This window comes from Thamnophis sirtalis, unplaced genomic scaffold (genome assembly GCF_051295495.1).
Source record: "Thamnophis sirtalis isolate CommonGarterSnake01/CBP01778 unplaced genomic scaffold, rThaSir2_p1.2 scaffold_4, whole genome shotgun sequence".
Lineage (NCBI taxonomy): Eukaryota > Metazoa > Chordata > Lepidosauria > Squamata > Natricidae > Thamnophis > Thamnophis sirtalis.
In genome coordinates, this window is record NW_028261384.1 from 70493670 (window position 1) to 70508812 (window position 15143).

Sequence of the window (15143 nt, forward strand, 5' to 3'; positions counted from 1 at the left end):
TGTCCCTGTGATCAGCAAGATGTATTCTTCCTATTCATCGTCTCTACGGGACGGTTTAGGTCCGTTTGGACCACCCAGAGGCAAAAGTGTCGACTGCAATCTCAGAGCATTGAGATTGCACATTGCGTCATCGCGACTTCGGCTCCTCCCTCTCTCTTTCTCTATTCTTGTTTTTGTCTCTTTTCCTTGTTTTTCCTTGCCAAATCAATCCTCTTCTAATGCTTTTGTAGTATCCCATAAATTTTGTAATGATGTTTCTTCTTTCTTATTTACTTCATAGAAAAGTTTCAATTCTCTTTCTATCATTTTTATATATTCTTTATCTTTCACTATTCTTTGATTCATTGAACATCTCATTTTCTTTTTTGGTCCTTTCCATGTTATTTTTATTGGGTTGTGATCAGCCCAGGTGTTTGTCATTATTTCAATCTGTTCTGTATCTCTTCTCAATTCTTGGGTTGACCACATCATATCTATCCTTGACCATGATTTGTGGGGGTTTGAATAATGTAAATTGTTTGTTTTCTATATTCCTTTCTCTCCATACAACTTTCAGGCTCAATTCCTGCATCATTTCAAAAAATTCTCTTTTTTTCTTATTTCTTTTGTTGCTCTTGTAGTCATCATTGATATCTGTTATAGCATTGAAGTCACCAGTTAGACATATATCCTCTTATTCTATTTCTGTTATTTTTTGGTGGATCTTCTTGTAAAATTCTTTTTTGTTTTTATTTGGGGCGTATATTGCTGTGAGAATAATTTTTCTTTGTTCTGGTTTTATTTCTATCATTAAAATCCTCCCTTCTTCATCTACATTTTTTTTTTGCATTTAACAATTCTTTGATGTATATTGCAATTTCTTTTTTGTGTGCTAATGTTGTAAATAGTTTCCCTAACTTTGGGTATTCTAGAAGTTTGTTATATTGGTTTTTAATATGTACCTCTTGAAGGCATTCTATGTCCATATTCATTATTTGTAATCTAGTCAAGGTTTGCCTTCTCTTTTCTGGTGAGGTTAATCCATTTAGTGACAGTAACTTAATTTCTTGTTCCATTGTGTTATTTGTGTGCTGCCCTTAGTTTCTTTGCGTTTCTTGTCTCTATTCCTATTTTACTACCTTCTTGTTCTATTTGTTCTCTTTCCTGTCTTCTTCTTTGTTCTCTTTCTTCCTCCCTGTTTTCAACTGACTGTTCTTCTTGACTTCTACTCTCTGGTTCCTCTTTACTTTCTTGTTCTTCCTCAGCAGTGAAATGATGTTCAAAGAACTCATGTGCTTTCTCGACTGGGTCTATTTTATATCTTTTATCCTGCCAGCTAATGATCACTCCATCTGGTGTGAGCCATCTGAACATTACATTGTACCTTATTAGTTGTTGTGTAAGGAACTGATATTGCCTTCTCTGGTCTCTCACTATTTTTGGGATTTGTCTCAGGATTTGTACTGCTCTTTCTTTATATGATATTTGTTCTTCTCTCACTTTCTTATATACTCCAACTCTTACTGATTTTCTAGCAAAGCTAAAAAATATGGATTTTTTTTTTAGCCTGTGTCTCCTGGCATAATTTGTGTGGATTTGATACACCTCGTCTATGTCCCTTCTTGTTTTTTGTTTGTTCTTTTGTAATATGTTCATAACAATCTCTGTGATTGTTTCCCCTATATGCTCCTTCTTTTCTTCTACTATATTTTGAAAGCGCAGAAAAAAGCCAGCTTTTTCAAGTTCCAGAAACACTATTTTTCTTCTAATTGTTTGTTTAATGTAGTCAGCTTCTCATCTACCATCTCTATTTTCTTCTCCATTTTTCTACCTTTGTTTCTACTTTTTGAATTTTTTTTTCATTTTTTGTTATTTCACTTTGTATTTTCCCTATTCTATCATCTATTCTTCTAATCTCACTCTTCATTTCTCCCATTTCTAGTTTAATTTCTTCATGATTTCTCCTAGTTTCTTCGTGATTTTTGTAATTGTTTCCTGTGTTTTTGTAATTGTTTCTTGTGTTTTCAGCATTGTTTCTTATATCATTGCTAATGCATCTTGCATACACTGAAGGTTCGTTGTTGAGCTCGCTTTCTCTATACCCAGTGTGCTCTCAATTATGCGCTGATTTGAGGGTAAAGATGTTGCTGATGTTGGATTGGATACTGCCTTTCTATTCATTTTACTAATTGTGGTTGTACTTGTCATTTTTTATTTTAATTTCCTTACAATTTTGTCCCACAATAACATATACTTCTCTCTGCCCACTGCTTGTTTCCACTCTCTTATACCAGCCCCTTCAATCTTTGAACTTTTCCTCTTCCATGCACATTTCAATTCAATTCAATATCATTCAATCCTACAATCTAACAACTTAATTTCTATATATCTGGTATAGTATGCAAGTCAATCCACACAATATTCATGCAATATTGAATATATTTAACCTAACATGTTTTTAATTTGATTCAGTATGCAACCTTATATTGTCTCTTTAATAATTTCAAATTAACATCCCCCATTTCAACACTATATTACTATTTTTTTTACTATTCTTTATGTATGCAATATGTTTAGGCTAATAAATCCTTAATTTTAATTCTTATATAATATTATGTCATCTATTTATAACATTGATAATTTCAAAGTATCACCAATAGTTTATAACAATATTTTATCTCACCACAGTTCAGTTTATATTTATATTTCTTCTTTCAATGTTCTTCTATTTTCTAAATCCGATTTCAGAGATCACAAAAAACAAAATATTTTTCCAGATTGCATCAGCAATATTATATACTGTTATTTAATTCTTATTTCTTTTTCCACTAGATGGCGGTGTTACTCTTCTTTCGTATAGGGTTTTTCTTTTTCCTTCAAAAGTCCGATATTTACTTTTCTATATTTCACTTTGTCTCAAGTATTCCAAAATAGTTCTCTCCTCTTCTTCACATTTGTCACTGTTTTGTCTGGCTCCAATTTCTGTTTATTGTCCAAATCTCTCCTTATTTAGTTCTGTTCTCAAGTCACTCCAAACCTTCTATTGCTATAGGAAATTGCTTGCTTTCCCTCTTCTTGTAGCTGCCGATATTACGCTGTATCCAGCTCATTTCAAAGCTTTGAAATTCTAGCTCAATGAGTCTTTAATAGAATTTATACCATTTTAGTTGTTTTAAATATTCTCACCAATGCTGCTGTGTTGCTATTTTCTCTCCCTCATGTGCGGTATTCACCACCCAAAATCGGCCATGGACTTCTTCTCCGGTGATTTCAAGGGGTTTTCCCTCGTCCGATAGGGAAGTTGCTTGCTTCCTCCTTCGGCGCCCGGGCTTCCCCTCTCTCCTGATCCCTCCAGGTTCAACTCGTCCTTTTTCAGGATCTTCACAACAGAAACTCAAGCAAAGCTAGTAGAGCTACCATTTCTTCGCCCTCATGGAAGTGATGTCACCACAGGAAGTCCCCTGGAAGCCATATTTTTCATTGGACCTTCAGGGCTGCCACATTTAGTGCCTGGGAAAATGGGAGGGGGGGTTGCGAGAAGTCGTGGAGGATTAGCCATAACAACATTCCTTTCTTTGGGAGTCAAGGGCATTCGGCCTGCACCTGGATGGGAGTGACTGGAGGTTGTCTGAATTGATTGGACCATTGATGGACTTGTGGGTGCAGGGAATGGATCTTTGACTTTCTTTTGGATGGGGAAAACCCAGAACTTTCAGATTTGGGTTTTTCCAGATGTGCCAATATGACATCTCTAATAAAATGGAATTTTGAGGAACTTCAAGCCTCGGAGTCTTCTTTCATTGGAGGTGTTACTTAGAACTCTGACATTTGTTTGTTTTCCCTTTTTTGAAAATAGGAACAACATCAGCTCTTTTCCAATCCTCTGTTAGTTCCTCGTTACTCCAAGATTTTTTAAAGATATGGTACAATGGTTCTAAGACAACATCTGCCAGCTCCTTCAGACCTCTGGGATGTAATCCATCAGGTCCTAATGATTTATATTCATCAAGGTCAGACAGGTTTTTTCTTGCTTTTTAATTTTTTTGCTTTTAATTTTTATTTTTAATCTGTCTTTAATGGTTATGTTTTTGGTAGGTTGGGCTATAATCTCTTTTTGGGCAAAGACTGATGCAAAGAATGAGTTAAGCAGCTCTTCTTTCTCTCTACTGTCTGTTACTTCCTGGCCATCTTCTTTCATTAGAGGACTGACTGTTTTCTTGATTTTTTTCTTATTTATATGTTGAAAGAATTTTTTTAAAAATTATCTTTGACTTTTGGTGCAAATCTTTTTTCATTCTGGTGATTAAAGGTATTCTGTTTGAACTCTTGAAGAAGTACAAAAAATGGGAAATATTAAGGATTGTAGATGCAGTGGTTGGCCAGGAAATTAATGCAGCAGATGAAAGACATATCATGCTTACTTTCCTTTGACATTGGAAGATGTCAAGCAGTGCCATCAGTACAGAACTGATGAAAACCTGTGTGACCCAAGTACATTCATTTACTGTCTGGAGAAGTCTGCCCAGAAGTGGTTTTCATGGAAAAATTTCAGCCCAAAAGCCATATCTTTGAAATGAAAACAAGGCTAAGCAATTTCACTATACAGTAAAACAAAGGAACTAGAGTGCAATAAATAGCAATAGCAATAAAAATATGGCAGGAGGTTGTGTGGACCAATAAGTCAACATTTGAAAGATCTGGCTATAGCAGGAAGCAGTTTGTTTGCTGAAGAGCTAGAGAACAGTACAATTATGAATTTCTGCAGGCAATTGTGTAGCATGGTGAAGGATTCCTTCCTCCAAAATCTCCTGGTAGACAGCTGCGTTGACCCTGGTCTTAATGAAGCACAGTGGTCCAAAGTCCTGTTGTTCAGTGGTCCAAAGTCCTCTTTTCTGATGAGAGCAACTTTTGCATCTCATTTGGAAACCAACGACCCGAGTATGGAGGAAGAATGGAGAGGTCAATCAAGTACAGTAATCCCATGGTCATTGAATCAGGTTTTTAGTGCTTTTGGCAAAAGTTGCCAAAAGTTGACTTTGGACCACTGTGCTTCATTAAGACCAGGGTCAACACAGCTGTCTACCAGGAGATTTTGGAGCACTTTATGCTTCCTTTCACAGATGAGCTTTATGGGGATGCTGACTTCATTTTCCAGCTGCCCACACTGCCAAAAGCACCAAAACCTGGTTCAATGAGTGTGGGATTACTGTGCTTGATTGGCCAGCAAACTCGCCTGACCTGAACCCCATAGAGAATCTATGGGGCATTGCCAAGAGAAAGATGAAAGACATGAGACCAAACAATGCAGAAGAGCTGAAGGCCGGTATTGAAGCATCCTGGTCTTCCATAACACCTCAGCAGTGCCACAGGCTGATAGCTGCCATGCCACGCCGTATTGAGTCAGTAATTGCTGCAAAAAGGGCCCAAACCAAGTACTGAGTACATATGCATGCTTATACTTTTCAGAGGTCCAATATTGTTCTATGTACAATCCTTGTTTAATTGATTGCATGTAATATTCTAATTTTCTGAGATGGTGGATTTGGGGTTTTCATGAGTTATACGCCATAATCATCACAATTATGACAAATCACGGCTTGAACTATCTTGCTTTGCATTATATGAGTCTATCTCATATATTAGTTTCACCTTTTAAGTTGCATTACTGAAATAAATGAACTTTTGCACGATATTCTAATTTTTTGAATTTCATCAGTTTTATCTTCTGATAAATTACCCCCCACAGACCCACAGATTGCACCATTGATATTTTGCCTGGGGTAAAGCTTCCAAAGCCGCAAATATATTCAATGTCCCCTAGAGAAATGGAGGAAATGAGGAAATTCATTAATAAGAACTTGGAAAGGGGTTTCATTGAACCGGAAAGACCCAAGGTAGCAGCTCCAGTATTGTTCAGAGAAAAGAAAGATGGCTCCATGAGATTATGTGTGAACTTCAAAAACCTGAACGCAATATCATCCAAGAACCTTTACCCATTGCCACTGATGAAGGACATGCTGGCCCACCTGGGGAAGGGCCCTATTTTCACTAAGTTGGACTTAGAGAGGCATATTATAGAGTCAGAATTAAAGAGGGGGACGAATGGAAAACTGCTTTCAACTGCCCCCTTGGTTGCTTCCAATTTTGAGTAATGCCGTTTGGCCTACGGGGGGCACCAGCGGTCTTCATGCAACTGATTAATGAGGTTTTGCATGACCATCTTTACAAAGGCGTCATCTAAATAGACGATATCCTTATTTACATGGAAACACATGAAGAACACATGAAGCTGGTTCGCACAGTGCTGAAGAAACTTCAGGCGGCTGAACTCTACACCAAATGGTCCAAGTATGAATTCCATCAGGAGAAGGTTGACTACGTAGGATATCGCATCTCCCACAAGGGTGTTGAGGTCAAGGCAGTCACCAAGTGGGAGGCCCCTCTTACACGCAAGCAATTGCAGAAATTTTTGGGTTTTGCTAATTTCTATCATCAATTTATTCCCTCTTTTGCTAAAATAGCCCTCCCGATAACTAACCTCCTTAAGTCTAAGGGTGAGGCAAAACCCAAACCTAGCAAGCCGCTGAATTGGACTATGGAATGCCAAGCTGATTTCAAGAAGTTAAAGCGGCTTTTTGCAGAGGAACCGGTCCTCAAGCACCCAGACATGGACGCGCCTTTTGTGGTCCAAGCTGACGCCAATGACGTGGCTGTGGGAGCTGTATTACTTCAAACTAATAGTCAAGGTAAATTACAACCCTGCGCGTACACCTCTCGCAAACTAACCGACACAGAGAGATGTTGGGCCATTTGGGAAAAAGAAGCTTTTGCTGTTCACTGGGCTTTGGCCACATGGCGCCATTTTCTAGAGGCCGCCAAACACTGTTTCGAGATATGGACTGACCATAAAAATTTGGAAGCTTTGAGGACACCCAGAAAACTTTCTCCTAAGCAAATGCGCTGGGCTCAGCATTTCAATAGATTTAATTTTACCTTGAAATACATTCCGGGTGGGAAAATTTTTATGGCTGATGCTTTATCCAGACTTCCTCAATACAACTGTTCTAAGCTCAGTGTGATCCAGCCTGTCATTCCCGCAACGAGCCTCGCTGCTCCTGTTGTTACTAGGAGTCACGCAACCTCTAAACTGGAGGTCACTCAGGACTTTCTTTCTCAACTGAAAAAGGCCCTCACTGATGATGATTGGTTCCGACAGCACGTGAATGAATGCACTATGAGGGATGAGTTGCCTTGGATTGGGACGAAGTTATACGTTCCTGCGTCCCTTAGGACCATTGTTCTTCAACGGGCTCATGATTCCCGAATGGCAGGGCATTTTGGATTCATCAAGACTCTCCACCTCGTCAAGCGGCAATTTTGGTGGCCCTCTTTGAAAAAGGACATTGAGAAATATGTTGTCAGTTGTCCCGTTTGTGCTGCTGCTAATGATCTCCGGGTAAGCCCCAGGGATTACTCCAGGCGGTGGCTTGCCCAGTAGCCCCGTGGAAGGAGATTTCCATGGATTTCATTGTCGAACTTCCTGAGAGTCAGGGACACACTGTTATCTCGGTTGTTACTGACTTGTTCTCCAAACAGGTCCATTTCATCCCTTGCTCCAGGATTCCCTCTGCTAAATCTCTCGCTAAGATGTTCATCTCCCATATTTACTGCTTACATGGGGTGCCCGACCACATCATTTTGGACAGGGGTGTTCAGTTCACCTCCCTTCTCTGGAAAGAGTTTCTGAAGCGGATTGGCTCCACCCAGGGGTTAAGCTCCTCCCACCACCCTCAGACTAATGGGACTTGTGAAAGGACTAATTCTGTATTGGAACAATATTTACGTTGTTTCATCAACTACCAACAGGATGATTGGGTGCATTTGTTGCCCCATGCTGAGGTAGCTTACAATAATTCCGTGCACAGCAGCACTGGGTTTATCCCTTTTTGTGTGGTGTTTGGCCAGGATTTCGTACCCATTCCTGAGATTCCTCATGAACAATCCCAGGTGTCGTTGCTGTCCAAGTGGAGTGATCGCCTTCGGGACATTTGGCCTTTGGCTCTCCAAATTCTGGATGCTGCGCCCCGCGCTCATAAGAGACAAGCTGATAAGAAATGGACTAAACCCTATGAGTACAAAGTTGGTGATTAAGTTTATTTGTCCACTAGATTTCTTCAGACACCCCAGAAGTCGAAGAAGTTGTGGCCCAAGTATGTTGGCCCATTTCCTGTTGTCAAGGTCATCAACCCTGTGTCTGTCCGGCTCCAGTTGCCTAAGCATCTCAACCGGGTTTACCCTGTTTTTCATGTTAACTTCCTGAAGCCTGTCTGCACTTCTTCTTTGCGGCCGCCTCTCCCTCCTCCACCCGCTCCACTTTTGATTGAGGGTGAGCAACATTTCAAAGTCCATGAAATATTGGACTCTCGTAGACGACGGAACCATGTACCAGTACCTGGTGGCTTGGAAGCATTTTCCCCCTTCTCATACTGAATGAGTTGACGCGTCCCATGTTCGAACGTCTTGTCTGCTCCGCAAATTCTATTCTGCTTATCCTGACGAGCCCTGATTTTGGACACTCTCCTAATTTTCATTTCTTTTGTTTTTCTCCTTTCCCCTTTCCCTCTTTGGTGTCATGTTGTTTGTTTGTTTGTGTTCTTTTCGTTTCTGCAGGTCTGACCGCCCTTTTTCTGGAGGAGGGCCAGATGTCAGCTTCCGCTTGCTGCTGCTTTGGCTGCCATTGAAACGGGAAGTGGGGGGCATGGTATTTAGGAGGGGAATCATGCTGTGCTGGAGGAAGATTCTAGATGCTGTTTGACCATCTTACTGCGCTGGGAAAGAAGGGAGTTTCCCGCCAAGGTTAACTTCCAGCATTCCATCCTGTTGATGCCTTTTGAAGTTATCTCCCACCTGACAGTTGGGTGCATTATAATTGGATTATGGACTGGAGTGCCAAGGGGAGGGGATTGAGTTATACATGATATTATTCGCTTTCGCACCTAATTAACCAGATTCAGCTTAGCTTTGCAACTGTTCGTTTATAATTAGTAAAAGTACACTTGATTTCAATTCAAATGGAGTTGAGTGGTTTCTTTCCTGATTACTAAATGAAGTCAATGCTGACAGTATGCTTAGTTCTTCAAGATGTTTGGACTCTGAAGGAACTTTGCTGAGTTCCTTCAAAAACTGTGTATAAGTGTACCTAGAAGAATTAGTGCTGGTTTAAAGGGTAGTCACACCAAATATTGATTTGATTTGGATTTCTCTTCTGTACATTTACTTTCCATTTGTTGATTGATAAAAATAAACTATTAATATTTCTACTTCTGAAAGCATTCTTATTTTATAGCATTTTTGCACAGGTACCTAACACTTTTGCACAGTACTTATATGTGGGTTTATATTTGGTGATACTGCTGCAGTTTAGTAATAATAATGACCTTTTTCACTGACCTGTTTCTTATAGCTCACATGAACTCAGTTAGTCTCAGTTTGCTTGATAGGGCATTGGTGACACCTGGAGAAAACAACTTCACAAGCTTCACAAATAAACTAATTAAATTTTACATTTAAACTTTGCAGCAAAAATGTACTGTTTTTATTGCAATTACCTTTAATTGCAGCTAAATATCCCCGGAGCTCTTTTTGAAGTCTGGAACCTTCTGCCTGAAATACAAAATAGAAATAAAATAAAATCCTGTAAGCAACTCAGATCCATGAAGAAATTAATTCTCACATGTGATTATTATATATACACTATATGCAATACACAGCTGTATTAATATAGTATATCAATTCAGTTACATTTAATCTCTTAAAAACTAAAACAATGAAAAGGCCTCTATAAATCAGCTAAAATCCCCACATATTTACCAAGTGATTCCATTATGTAGCTAGTTTCTAAAGTGTAATGCAAAACAATTTTCTACAATATACTTGGCTTCAATGCAAGTCATTTGATGTCTATGGAGATTCTCAATTATCCATGTCATGGTTATCCCAAAAATGCTTTTCAAAAGGCAAGTGGACTTCCTTGGTTTTTTTCCTTGAAAATATTTTGCTTCTCATCCAAGAAATGGAATTTTGCCTTTCTGGGCACCTCTGGGACAAGTCATTTTCCAAAGTTTCTGGCTCTGCTCCTTGGAACTGTAAAGCAATTTACATGCCCAGAAGACTCAAAATGATCTACAGAGGTCCATTGTTTAAATATGTGCTGCATTGTATTATATTGTAGTGGGGATCTAATATGGGTATAGTGGTTAAACAATGCTGGACTAGCAGATTCTAGTCCTCCATTGGGGATGGAAATTGGAAACATGTAAAGACAAACCTGTATTCAACTTAGTTTTGAGAGGTAATTTTTCACTATACGTTTGTCTAATCCAATATAGGCAATCCTCAGCTTGAGCCCCAAATTTATGTTGCTAAATGAGAAATTTGTTGAATTTTGCATTTTATGACTTTTCTTGCCACATTTGTTAACTGATTCATTGCAGTTGTTAAGTTAGTAACATGGTTGTTAAGTAAATCTAGTTTCCCCATTGACTTTGCTTGTCAAAATGTCACAAAAGGTGATCACATGACCTCAGGACACTGCAACCATCATGAATATGAACCAGTTGTCTAGCATCCAAATGTAAATCACATGACCATGGGGATGCTGCAATGGTCATAAGTGTGAAAAATGGTCATACATTACTGTTTACAGTTGTAACTTCAAATGATCATTAAACTGCTGTAGGTCAAGGACTACCTGTACCATTTTCTCTCTCCCAGCCAATTGAAAGGCTTGGTTAATCAAGATCTACTTAAAATAAGCCCAGAAATATTTAAAAAGGAAAAAATAAACGTCAAAGTATGAGTTACTGTAGTATGATTCTGAATATGTTAGGAGCAAATATTTTGAGTACTCTCATCAGTATAGACCAAAAATGACAATTTGCTTTTTAGGTCAGTAAAAGCAGAGTTGTTACGGCAAATTTGAAACTTTCGGCAAAGACCATCTCTTAGTTTAAAATATAATAACAAAAAACTACAACGTATCTGTAATCAACAGCAAATTAAGTTGAATCTCAGTCATAATTTAATCACATTTTTTTCGTGCTGGTGTTTGAAAACTGATCCCATAATAACAAAAACAATTTTAACTTCAAACTCTGATACTTTTTTGATTGGATCTATTCCTTTGGGTCTTAAAAAATATAACATATACTGAATGGCTAATAAATAAAATCTACAAAAAAATTAACAAATTTTAATCCAAGAGTTTCAAGCAGGATTTCTCTTTAGTGCTACATTTAAGTATGACTGGAGTGAAGCTTTCAGACAACTGCAGTTTGCATCCCTTAACATAATATTTACATTGATGCCTTGAAAGGTGGACAATAGAGGAAGCTGTTAGAAAGATCACAATTAATATTTCTTACACATTGTCTGAGCATATATTTCCACTGAAGTGCTTCAGTTGGCCTGAACCATGCAAGAGATTCTGGGAACATTAGAAGAGCCTAATCAGAGAGTCTCCTTTTTTACAAACACTCACAAATCAATTATGTTTGGTTGATTAAAAAGAAAAATTGAAATAAATACAATTAGTACAGGCTGTGAAATACAGACATGCTCCATGACCTCTTTTTAAAGAAGAAAAGAAAGCCATTAAATTAAAGTGTTTGTCAGTTCTTTCATCTGCTAGATTAAATACAAGAATGGGGTCTGTTTTCGTTTTTACCAAATTCCAATTTGTAATGTATTCCAATCATGAACATTACAGCTTTGTGGGATCAGTTGGAAATTAGAAATCAAATGTAAATAAGTTTGCTGCAAAATGTGGGAGAATAAGCTGAGTTTGCTCCAGCTTTGCACATCCATTTGCATTCCTTCAGTTGGCAGATAGCTGCAGGAGGGTGAAGAGAAAAGGTATTTTTCTGCACCTGGGCAGTGTTTGTACAGGTACAGTCTGAGGTGGTGTCAGCAATCACTGTGTGAGGGGAGCCAGGCTTGGCCACCCACTATTGCTTTGATCGAAGTGTGGGCAAGTAGGTGAAGGGCAGCCAGGAGCTATTGGTTTGTCCTCCACAGCAGTTCCAGTTCCTCATGTGGCTTCTTAGGAAAGTTAATTGCCCATTCCTGAATTAGACAAAAACTGAGAAAAAGCACTTTGTCCAAGTGAATGTAAATATTCGATGATGCTGATGATGATGCTGATGATAGGGGAAGGGGAGGAGGTGGGAGGGAGGAGGAGAAGGAGGAACAAGAGAAGGAGAAGGAGGGAGGAATGAGGAAGGAAAGAAGGAAGAGAAGAAAGGGGGGGAAAGAAAAAGGAGAAGGGGGGGCAAAAAATGTCAAATCCAATCTGAACATCTGGCTATGTGATGGCTTATAATAATAATTGGCATTAACAAATTCACCATTGGTCAATTGTAAAAGACAGCTTTATTTGGTACAGCTTACATTCTTTGACAATATCCCTAACATCATCAAACACGAAAATCAGCCTACCCTAGATCCTTGGGAAGGATTGATAGTAGACAAAAATGCCAAATCCAATCTGGACATCTGATTGATTGTGCAGTAAATCATAATAATGACAATAGTAATAATTTTCAGAACTATCTTAGAAGGATACTTGACATAAATATATATATACACATTATCTCTATTATAACGGAGATACAGAACAAAGTCATCTATTTCACACTCACTCTTTAATACAAATTGAACTAAATAGCAATAGCAATAGCAATAGCAGTAGACTTATATACCGCTTCATAGGCCTTTCAGGCCTCTCTAAGCGGTTTACAGAGAGTCAGCATATTGCCCCCAACAATCTGGGTCCTCATTTTACCCACCTCGGAAGGATGGAAGGCTGAGTCAACCCTGAGCCGGTGAGATTTGAACCGCTGACCTGCTGATCTAGCAGTAGCCTGCAGTGCTGCATTTAACCACTGCGCCACCTTGGCTAAAGTGTTTTGTTTGAATGCAGATGATTCTAAAAATGCAGATAATAGAAAATGCAGGTTGTCCTCAGCTTACAACCATTCATTTAGCAATAATTTTGGTTGCTATATCTTTCAAAGATCCTGGAGCACAGGGGAATTACCAGAGGACTGGAAAATCCTCTGAAGATATATTTCCCATCTTCAAAAGCAGGGAGGGATAGATCCAGGAAACTACAGACCTATCAACCTGACCTCAATACCTGGGAAGATTCTGGAAAACATAATCAAGGAACAAATCAGCGAAGCAAACAAAGTAATAATCAAAAGCCAACATGGGTTTGTCAAAAACAGATCATGTCAGACTAATCTTATTGCATTCTTTGACAAAGTGACAAAATTAGTGGACCAGAGGAATGCTGTCGATATAATTTACTTGGACTTCAGTAAGGCATTTGATAAGGTGGGCCATAACCTATACTAGATAAAGTAGAAAAATGTGGATTAGACAGCATCACCACCAGATGGATTCGTAACTGGCTGACCAACCGCACTCAACATGTAGTCCTCAATGGAAGTGCATGTACATGGAAGGAAGTATGCAGTGGAGTACCCAAAGCTCTGTTTTAGGCCTAGTACTCTTCAACATCTTCTTAGACAAGGGAATAGATGTGGAACTCATCAAATTTGCAGATGACACCAAGCTGGCAGGAATAGGCAATACTCCAGAATAGGTTTAAGATACAGATGGATCTTGACAGACTTGAACATTGGACACACTCTAACGAAATGAAATTCAATGGTGAAAAAAGTAAGATTCTACATTTAGACAAGAAAAACAAAATGCACAGGTACAGTATATTTGGTACCTTGCTCAACATTATAACTGTGAGAGGAATCTTGGAATCCTAGTGTCAGAACCCTGTCATTCAATTGGGAGGGGGGCCTTGGAGTCAATTTATTAGCAGTGCCTGTGACAACTGATATTTTACAACTGGTTTCCTGGTGCCGAAATGCCTGAGATCCCATCACCTTTTGGGGGAACGTTTATGATGGCCATCTGGGACATTGCACTTTACTGTGTAACAGAAGACGGTGGTTCTCCTCTTACCTCTCGGACAGGTCGCAGTCGGTGTTGGTCGGGGGGCAGAGATCGACCCCTAGGCCCCTGAATTATGGGGTGCCGCAGGGTTCGGTCCTGTCCCCCCTCCTGTTTAATATCTACATGAAGCCGCTGGGTGAGATCATTCGACGGCACGGGATAAAATACCATCAGTATGCGGATGATACGCAGTTGTATCTGTCCGCCCCGTGCCAACTCAGTGAAGCGGTTGACGTGATGTGCCAGGGCCTCGAGGCTGTTAGGGACTGGATGGGGGTTAACAAGTTTGTACTCAATCCAGATAAGACCGAGTGGCTGGTGTGTTTCCCTCCTACTAATTGGCCAAGTGTTCCATCTCTCAGGCTGGGGGGTCAAACAGTACGCCCCTCAGACAGGGTTCGCAATTTGGGAGTCCTCCTGGACCCACAGCTGACTTTTGAACACCACTTGTCGGCTGTGACCAGGGGGGCATTTGCCCAGGTTCGCCTGGTGCACCGGTTGCGTCCCTACCTGAACCGGGAGGCCCTCACTACAGTCACTCGCGCCCTTGTGACCTCTAGACTGGACTACTGCAACGTGCTCTACATGGGGCAGCCCTTGAAGAGCATTTGGCGACTCCAGCTTGTCCAGAATGCAGCCGCGCAAGCGATCGTGGGTGCACCTCGGTTCACCCACGTAACACCTATCCTCCACGAGCTGCACTGGCTGCCTATTGGTCTCCGGATACGCTTCAAGGCACTAGTCGTCACTTATAAAGCCCTTCATGGTATTGGACCTGGGTAAGAGGTCCGCCTGCTGCCAATTACCTCCTCTAGACCGATTAGATCCCACAGATTAGGCCTCCTCCAAATTCCATCTGCCGGCCAGTGTCGACTGGTGACTACTCGGAGGAGAGCCTTCTCTGTGGCTGCTCCGACCCTCTGGAACGACTCCCCGTGGAGATTCGAACCCTCACCACCCTCCAGACCTTCCGCAAAGCCCTCAAAACCTGGCTATTCCGACAGGCCTGGGGCTAAAAAAGCTTCTACCCCCTTCTCGAATGGTATGACTGTTGTGTGTTTTAAATTATGTATTGTTGCGTGTTGTTTTAATTTTTGTCTGTATCCCCCTCCCTTAGTTGAGTTGTGAGC

At 40.0% G+C, this 15143-nt stretch overlaps 1 protein-coding gene across 2 annotated transcripts in view; it reads right to left on the minus strand.

Annotated features, from left to right (window-relative positions):
• AMPH (amphiphysin) overlaps window positions 1–15143 on the minus strand; it is a 228107-nt gene that overhangs the window by 130621 nt on the left and 82343 nt on the right. For both annotated transcript variants that reach the window (XM_087713101.1, XM_087713099.1), the window contains exon 3: window positions 9588–9642. In XM_087713101.1, the coding sequence (XP_087569227.1) occupies window positions 9588–9642 (55 nt within the window). The remainder of the gene's footprint in view (window positions 1–9587; window positions 9643–15143) is intronic.